This window comes from Gavialis gangeticus, unplaced genomic scaffold, assembly GCF_001723915.1.
Source record: "Gavialis gangeticus isolate Ggan-Ray unplaced genomic scaffold, GavGan_comp1, whole genome shotgun sequence".
Lineage (NCBI taxonomy): Eukaryota > Metazoa > Chordata > Crocodylia > Gavialidae > Gavialis > Gavialis gangeticus.
The window spans coordinates 11,650,043-11,659,565 of record NW_017729034.1 but is presented as its reverse complement, the minus strand read 5'-3'; the positions used below and the strand labels follow the sequence as shown (position 1 = coordinate 11,659,565).

Here is a 9,523-nt window from a genome sequence, read left to right as displayed (position 1 = left end):
TAAATACCATGCTCTTCTTAATTTTCATGTTGTCTACAAATACTTTAGAGCAGTATTTCCCAAATCTTGTAGAAAAGTTCCCACAGTAATAAAGTCAGGTGTGCTTGCATATCCCTACTTCAGCAACTGGAATCGATTTCCCTGTGCCGGTGGGAGAAGCAGTGGCTGAAGTAAGCAGATCCTGTCAATTTGCTGCTGTTATTCATGTGTGTCCTGGTCACCCTCCCCTTGCCTCCGGCCTGGTAGATGCTCAACAGTTTGGGAAACACCACTTTAAAATAACAGACTGCATAATGGTTAAGTGATTAAAGAAAAAACGTTCTTCAGTTATTTTGTTTTGATTACACTTTGAAACAGTGACCAAGCTACTTGTGTGACTGTCCTCCATAGATCCAATCACCACATGGCAAATGTTCATTAACACATTACTGCTTCTTGCATGGGTTCTCCTACTAGTGGTTATGACATTTTCAGTTCTTCATGGCAGACAAGCTGTTACTGTGCTCACTGGAAGCAGTCTCTTCTCAGGTCTTACCTTTGATGAACGGGATGTCATTGAAGGGGCTTTTCGCCAGGGACTGATTCGAGTCCTGGCAGCAACTTCTACACTTTCTTCTGGGGTGAATTTGCCTGCGCGCCGGGTAATTATCCGAACTCCTGTGTTTGGTGGCAAACTCTTGGACATTCTGGCTTACAAGCAGATGGCTGGGAGGGCTGGCAGAAAAGGAGCAGACACAGTGGGTAAGTGGAGGCTTTATTAACATTCTCTAAGAACTGTGTTAACCTAATTACATCCAGGGCAGTGCTTTACAATTAGTGACTAATCATGATGAATTCCTTTGGTATTCAGTATGATAAAGTTAATCAAGATGAATTCGTTTAGTATTAATGGGGATATAATTTGTAATTCCCAGAGGATGCTTTTACACTGCATGAGACTGATTTTGGTGTCTGTATGTCAGTTACTGGAAGAACAGTCTGTTTTCTTCATTGAATTCCTTATTGCTTCTAATAATTTGTTCATTTGATTTAATTCTGTGGGGCATGGCCAGCCTGGCAGGGCATTAACAATCTCTGATGTGAGTGAAAGTTCTGTTGTAAGTTTCCATTGAATGGATTTTAACCTTCAAGCAATGAAGTTTAAAGTTTTAGATCCAAAATTTGGCAAAATTCTACCTTCCACCTGGACAGAACTTGGCTATAAAATATCCTTACCAAAGTTAATGCTTTGTTTTAAGAATCCTAAGAATAAAATGTTTCTGTGCTTCTCCCAGTCTCCATCAAGACTTTTTATTTGTATTCCAGAAAAAAGCCAAAACCAAAAACAAAAAAACCCCAGTGTTTCAAGAGCTGCATATATATTGAATAAAACACATTTATCATCAGTTGATGTTCAACAAAACTATTGATTTCAGCTTTGCTTGGAACAAAAGTTGATAATAGGGGTAGGACTTTTCCTAATAAACAAAGGGAAATGTAAAGATCAACGTAGTTATAGAACAGGACTTTGATGCTGGAGGCCTTCCAGCGCTTTGTCCATTCTAGTTCTAGACATCTCAAATGACTGAAATCAGTTGGTTCCTTGATTTAAAAAGAGTATATTTTCATCAACTAGGCCTGCTTGTTTTATTTGTTCAACAGCTATTTGGAGTAGCCGACTTTTAGTATTCAGTGGTTTTCCAGGTATGGAATGTTTGTCCCTCTTTATTTGTCTTCGATATCCCCTTTTTTCTTCTCCTATTCATATTATCTCATACATGTATTAGTATTTATTATTGTTCCGTGGCTTTTGGATCTTTGTATACATTCTTTTGCTGTACTTGGAAGATGCATCAATATTTGGAAATACTCTTTACAAAGGTTATTAAGTGAGAGTTGATATACTGATGTCTTATAAATTTTATATGCTTCCTACTGCAAAGACAACTTAGTTGCAAAACACATGGTTACATAGGTTGATCTCTTGTGGTCTCTGTTTTGATAGTTTTATATATTGTTATTACCTTTGGGAAATATTATTGTTAAACTGGTGATATTAGAGTAAGGCATCAGTTAAACTTTGTGGAGTTTTATCATAGGAGCTGCCCAGTCTCTGTCGTTTCACTCTGTGAGTAAGAATTATTTCTATCCTGAGAGCAGAAGAGAGGAAAAATGGATTTTTCTGTGTAGTATGGAACTGATTAATTCCAGCGCAAGAAACAGCATTTTATCACCCTCTTCTGAGTCTTTGCTAGAATCGATGCTAAGGAGTGCAACAAGTGATGATCAGATCCCTGTTTAACACTATGCATCTGTGGAGTCTTCCACAGCAAAGGATAGACATTGCTAAGAATTACACAAATATAACATTTCTGTACCTTTGGGACCACCAACTTCCCAAGTGCTCTCAGGGCATCTCTTTTGTACTGTGCCTTCAGTGAACTATGTGTAGTTATTATAGCGCTAATGTCTCAAGGATCTAGAAGGAACATTGCCTGCAGTATATTGAAATTTCTTACTCATGCTCAGAGCACGTTCAGATTTATGTCCACTGCATGGAGAAGTTATACTTGAAACCATGTCATCTCTGAAAATGTCTTCAGTTTCTTGAGCATCTTGTCTTTATTTTCTCATAGGTGAGAGCATTCTAGTGTGCAAGCCCTCAGAGAGGTCTAAAGGCATTGCTCTGCTGCAGGGATCCCTCAAGCCTGTCCGCAGCTGCTTGCTCAGAAGAGAGGGAGAAGGAATTACTTCTAGCATGATACGAGCAATCCTTGAGGTATGGGGCACCTGGGAAGGAAATCAGATCTTTGCTTAGAGTATTAGTCCATGTGAGGCCAGGGTGCAGGCGCACAAAACAGTTACTGCATAGTGGAAGTGAAGCAGACAGATACACAACAAATCCAGACTAAATGTCTCTCTTGAGAAATATGCAGTAACCTTGCTATATAGGAAGATTACTACCTGAAACACACAATTTATCTACTCCCCTAGTTGATTTCAACCCCAGAGTAGCTGTTTGCCAAGTGCTAACCAGTTCTCTTTCTGACTGCATGTATCCAGTAAGAGAGCTGCTCATGTGTCTCCATGAGTCAAATGTGGGTAAATTATTCCACAGCAGTTATGTTGTGTGCCTTTTATCCTTAGGATGAATAGTTATACGTAACTGTTAAAAATGCTTTAGGCAAAGGGTTTCTTAGGGTGAGATAACTTTTATTAGATTGACTGTGTAGTAGAGTTAATCAAGTTTTTGAATGCAACACATGACATTCTTAATCAGGTCTAACCAGAAGTGGCTCTTCTATTCAGACCTGACAAAGAATGTTTTGCATTGACAGTGCCCTCTTCTCTGTTTTTTACCTGTGGTAGGTTGCAGGGTGTTTTTAGTGTTCTGGGCACTGTTCCCTTTAATTAAAGTGCTGACTTCGGGGATTTCTTTGGTTAGCAATTGCCTGTGAATGCAAGGGACTGCACTTAATAGCCCAGGAGGCCCTTTCCAGTTCTATATTAAATATGCTTAGGTTATAGGCAGAGGAGAACCCTTAACCTGAGTGTGGAAACAGACATCACCAGATGTCTCATTTGTGCTACCATAATTTTTTTTTTTTTTGTGGCAGCACAAATGAAACGAAAGTCAGTGGTACAACAAAAGGGGGAATAGTTTTATTTATGACTCTCCCCATCCCTTCAGCTATATTAAGTATGGAGTATGCCTTCATACTCCATACATAATATAGCTAGAGGGATGAAGAGACTTAAGTATAAAAATATTCTCTGCTGATATCAAGGGTTTTTAATTCCAAAAGATCTATGCCACCCAAACAGACACACATTATGGCAAGAGATTGTTAAAATCAGTCCATTTAATTAAGAATCCCTATGATCTGTTCCCTTCTTGACACCAGTAAAAATACAAAATCTAGACGAAGCTCCAAATACCATCGTGACTTTTTCAAGTAGTTTTGAGTAATGCAGGCAAGAAAAGAACTGGATTAGGAAAACGTTTGAAGTACAGTTCTAGCCTGAAATGTAACTTTTTAAAAAGGAACAGATCTGCTCCATAGATGTTAGTCAGGTCTACTTACACAAGTAGGAAAACAATGTTTTCAAGCTTTTAACTTAAGACAGACTTGCAGAATGATTACAAGTGAAAAGGAGCAAGTGGTGGCTTTGTATACCAAAACAATTATTTACTACATTTGAAAAGAGTTGTGTAACTTGAAGAAAAGGTTCTACAGGTGTAACTTCAGCCCTAATTTAAAGAACCTTTAGTACTGGGGTGCACCATTAAAGATTTTTTTTTTTTTTTGGCCGATACTGATGGCCGATTATTAACCAGCCATATCGGCTGATACTGATCTGATAGCAGATATGCAGCCCAACAGCTTGAAAAGCAGTATCTGGCCGGTAAGTCTTTTTGGGGGGAACAAGTATGGGGTGGTGCAGATTGAGGTTTCCACAGTGAGGGAGGGTGTGGGGCAGGGGCAGGAGCTGTTCAGCTGGGGCTGGGCATGGGGTGGAGCCATGGGCAGCTCCTGCAGGGCGGGGTGGGGGGGAACAGCTGCATGCACCCCTGGGGGAGGCATGAGAGGCAAGTGCCCGCTGGATTTGTGTGGGGGGTGAGGGTGGGATGCCTGCTCACTTCCATGTTCTCAGGGAGAGCAGAATCTAACAGTAATGGGGGAAGGGGCTGCCAGAGGGAAAAAGTTGTGGGGGTGGGGTAGAGGGCGGTGGGGCCACTTGACCCATCCCAGATTTATTATCCCTGCTGTAGTAGTGGGAGGAACATGCATTCAAGGCCTCCAATAATTAGATTTTATACCTGGAGAATTATTTAAAAAAAAAAAAATTAAAATAAATTTTCTATATAGAATCTAATGATGGGGGGGTCATCTGATATTTGAGTAAATGCAGGAATCACATAATTTTAAAGTAAAAATCTTAAATAACACCCTTTATAAATGAAGATAGCAGTTATATATTTACAAGAGTAAAACTTCACCAGGATGAGTAGCCATGGGCAGGATTCTGCTCCTTGTTTTATTTTACGTCCAAAAATTAATGAATCACATTCTGCCTTAGCTTTGCCACTGCTGTGCAATGAAACTATGAGCTAGGGTCAAGCTCCTTACACTGCAGTGAGACTGCATGCATGTGTGTTACATCTGCCAAAGCATGGCAGTATTCTTCAAATCTATTCACAAGCTGTCTCTTTTCCTGTAGGGAGCAATGTGATCCTTTTAGTTCATCTATTCTCTTTGCAAGATAACTGTGAAAACAGATTCTGTTTCTCTCTTTTATGGAGTTAGTAGTTTGCACTTGCTTTTGCCATATGTTCCTCTCAGACACTCAACTCTGTACTCTGGTTTTCTAAATTCATTAATTTCCCTTAAGTTCATTTTCGGAGATATCTTCCTTTCTTTATGAGCATGAAACCTTCCTTAACAGATCATCGTGGGTGGAGTGGCCAGCACTCCAGATGATGTCTGGACCTACGCTTCCTGTACGCTTCTTGTTGCCAGTTTGAAAGATAACGAGCAGGGGAGTGAGAAAAATGAGGACCGAGTTCAGAATGGAGCTATCGAGGCTTGTGTGGCATGGCTGCTGCAGAATGAATTCATCCAGGTTTCAGGCCCTAGCGATGGAGTGAAAGGTAAAGCTGGTTGCTCCTGTGCATTATAAGTCCGCACTTCCTTCCCTTGGACTGCAACTTAGGCAGTTTTGAATGAACAATTTTTTTGCAACTGCATAGGAATAAATTTATAATGGAGACTTTGGGCTTGGGCCGAAAGAGACTTAAGATGCATGTTTTGCTTGGTGTCTGTTTAAGATGTTGTGAATTCAACTTTTTCATTAATTTAGTTTTGGGTGTGTGTTCTGAGAGGGAGGCAGTGGCCATTTCATTAGGACTCATGGCATCTGGCATGCGAGCCCCAGAGCTGTTACAAAGGATTGTAGCTTTATAATGTGGGTGTTCAGCCCCTGGACCCATGGAGCCATGCCATTTGACCTGCACAGGTCCCCAGGGGTCTGAAAATTTAGCTGCAGGGGCGCATTAGTAGCAATTACCACTCCCGTGTGCCAAATTTATGGACCCGTTGGGAGCCCTGTGGGCTGGATAGCTCTCTGGATCTGCATGTGAAGGTGGCCTGGGGCCCAATCTGGGCATGCAGATCCACATCTGGGTGATATGGGCCTTGATCCTGTAGCTTGGGGGAGGCAGCACAGCGCGCAGTTCTGGCTCGTGGGGCCTGATCCGGTCCACAGACCAGCCCCAAGCCACTGGTCTGGCCCACATGAGCAAAAGGTTGAACACTACTGCCTTATAGTATTTGTGTATGTGGGCTGTGGATTTGGCGCATTATTTCTTCTCTTGCCCCCCCAAAAACGTTGTCTTGCGGCATTTCTTTTGTTCTTCCCCAATTGCATGTTTAGTTTGAGATATTTCCCTATTTAGAATAATTAAATTTAGCTAAAACTATTTTACTTAGCATGCGAAAAAGGAGCCCTGTCCTGTTGGTGTCTGGGAACCGGCACAGTGGATCCTGGGAAATGTCCTGTTTTTAAAAGCTGTACTTGGCATAACATGAAAATTTCTACCTTGCATCAGTCTGTATGAAGCATTACCTATGGAGTGTTTGATAAGTTCACCTGTCATCCTTTAAAAAAATACAGCCTTAGAGATTTCATATTTGCAAAACAGGAACATTTTTTTCTAGATAATGACATTTACTAAATATATCACTCCTGTAGATCCATGCTAAGCCCTCTACCTCTTCTTATACTTCTTAACATGACATTAACTAGAGAAGGTGGAGAGAACAGATAGAGGGCCGCTTCTTCCAACATGGTTGTTTGCAAATGCATATGCGCTTCTTACTAGTTATGTTGTTTTCTTTAAAAGATTTGGGGCTTGACAAACAAAGGGATGAGGTTTCCGATATAGTTGGAAAACCCCAGTTACTGGTCATTTCTAAATCTATTGATGCAACATAACAAAAAGAACAAGGATTGCAGAGGGGAATGGGTCTTGCTGGATGAGAAGGAGCCCTGCTTTCTCTGCTCAGTCAAACCCATACCAGTATTTGCTGGGGATGAGTCTGCCTGAGTGAGGAAACGAGAGAGATCATGTTGCCCCTTGTGCTGCACTGTTGAGGGTGGGACAAGGGGCAACATGCATTTCGCTCAGTGAAGCAGATCACAGCTAATTTGCTTCATTCAGTGATGTCTATTTCTAGCCTTGCTGACTAGCCCTGGGCATGACTGCCTCCATTTCTCCATCTGTTAGACCAGGGATGCTCAACCTCCAGCCTGTGGGCTAACTCTGATCCATGGGACTCCTGCTGTGTCAGGAAATTTGGTGGCAGGGGAGCAGTGGCAATTAATATTGCCAACCTCCCCCTCTGTCAAATTCCTAAACCCTAATGTGGGCCTAATCCAGGCTGTGCCCCCCTCCCTCCCCTCATAGCCAGATTGGGGCTGGGCCATGTTCCCTTCCATGTGTGCGGCTGGGTTGGGGCCAGGCCATGACCTCTCCTGTGTGACTGGATCAGGGCTGGGCTGCCCCACCTCTTGCCACTACTCTGCATGGGGCCCCACTGCACCTGCCCCAGGCAGTGGATCAGGAGCACCAACCAGATCTGATATGGACAGACCAGGCACTGCTCATCTAGCCCACTGGGCAAAAAAGGTTGAGCACCACTGTATTCAGACCCCTCAAAGTGCAGTGAAGCTTGGGTAGTATTAAGTACTATGTAAATTGAAAGTGAAGTATATATTTACCTTTAAATAAAATACTTGTGTCTATTACAGCAGAGGTCTATTGCCCAACGCATCTTGGCTCTGCTACTCTTTCCTCTTCTCTTTCACCAATGGAAGCCCTGGAAATTTTTGCTGACCTCCAGAGAGCTATGAAGGGGTTTGTCCTGGAGAATGACCTGCATATAGTCTATTTGGTAGGTTCCTTGCTTCTCACAGCAGGTGACATTGGAGCAGGTGGAGGAGAATAGAGAATACACAGACCAGAGCCTCTTGTGGATCCAGGGTCTCTTGTGTTGTATATTCTGTTCAGCTGATCCCTTGGGGAGGAGGGTGTGGAATGCTTTGGAAGAAGTATTCAGTTTAGAACTTGTTTGACTTTTATAATCCTAATTAGGAAACACCTGCCTTTCTGAAGTTAAGACTAAACATGTGTCCATTTAAGCCTAATTTTGTCTCATATTCACAAACAAAAATGTTTCAAAACTAAATATTTAGGTCTAGGGTGGAGTGAGGATTTTCTCATGATGCCTTGACATGAATTGATTTTTAATCATGGTTTGGACTCATTAGTCACTTCAGTGGGTGTTTGATGAAGAATATACTCTTGCTGGACCATATCATCTACTTAAAGCTAAAGGAGCCTTGTCTGTGGCTCAAACCTGTCTGAGTTTTTGGAAGCAAGCTGATCCCTGAGAAGCCTGTTTAGTCCATTTGGGTCTGAGTATCTGCTACAGCCAGGAGAGGGGAGACTACAGCAAGGGGGGGAAATTATTTTGGGCGGAGGGCCACTTACGCAGTTTTGGCATGCTGTGGAGGGCTGTGTGGATGGCCCTGCCCCTTGACAGGTGCCCCGCCCCCTGGTCACCATCTAGGGACCAATATCCCAGGGCCAGCACCGGTGGGGCCCAGAATGGAGCGCAGGCTGGCAGAGGTCTGTGGAGCCAGGCTGGGCTGCATCAGCAGGGAGAGGGGGAGCTGGACTGGCTCCATAGAGCCCCTGCTGGCTGGGACGCTGCGGTCGTGCCACCCTACTCTGGGCCCTGCCGGCACTGGCCCCGGGGAGCTGGGGCAGGCCCTGTGCTTCTGCTGGCTCCCTACCCACTCACTCGAAGTGCCCCTCAGCCCTGATCCCCTGCACACCGGTGGGGAAGAAGCTGGTGCTGAGAGTGGGGAAAAGCAGCCCCTTGCCCACCCCATGGCTGGTGATCCCTGCTGCAGCCGCTTGCAGCCCACGCAGGGCTGTCTGGAGCAAGCACAGGCAGCCTCACATGGGGTGCAAGTGGCTGCAGTGCAGGGCACTGGCCACACGGCAAGTGGGGCTGCTTTCTTCTGCGCTCAGCAACAGCTTGTAACACGACCCCACTGCCAACCTGGCAGTGGGGCCACGTTACAAGATGGTGCTGAGCATGGGGTGTGGGGAAGCAGCCCCTTGCCTGCCCCATGCCCAGTGCCCCACACTGCAGCTGCTTGTAGCTGGCCTGGGGCTGCCTGTACCTGCTCTGGACAGCCCCGCGTGGGCTGTGAGTGCCTACAGCACGGAGCACTGGCCATGGAGCTGGTGGGGGGCCGTTTTTCTCTGCGCAGGAAAGGAGCCCAGGGAAAAATGGCCCCTCCCCTACCCAGTGGCCAGTGCTTCCTGCTGCAGCTGCTTGCAGCCCACTTAGGGCTGTCCGGAGCAGGCACAGGCAGCCCCACACAGGCTGTGAGTAGCTGCAGCACAGGGTGCTGGCCACCAGACAGGGAAGAGGCCGCTTCCCCCCACCCCGCTCTCCTTCCCTGCCCA

At 44.6% G+C, this 9,523-nt stretch overlaps 1 protein-coding gene across 4 annotated transcripts in view; it reads left to right on the top strand.

The window, feature by feature from the left end:
• POLQ (DNA polymerase theta) overlaps positions 1 to 9,523 on the top strand; it is a 141,860-nt gene that overhangs the window by 29,054 nt on the left and 103,283 nt on the right. For 3 of the 4 annotated variants that reach the window (XR_002099396.1, XM_019527056.1, XM_019527058.1), the window contains 4 exons: positions 529 to 741; positions 2,616 to 2,758; positions 5,428 to 5,632; positions 7,792 to 7,934. Coding sequence is in view for 3 of the 4 variants with exons in the window: in XM_019527056.1 (XP_019382601.1) it covers positions 529 to 741; positions 2,616 to 2,758; positions 5,428 to 5,632; positions 7,792 to 7,934 (704 nt within the window). In the remaining variant the exon portion in view is untranslated. The remainder of the gene's footprint in view (positions 1 to 528; positions 742 to 2,615; positions 2,759 to 5,427; positions 5,633 to 7,791; positions 7,935 to 9,523) is intronic. The other variant, XM_019527057.1, reaches the window with a different exon arrangement.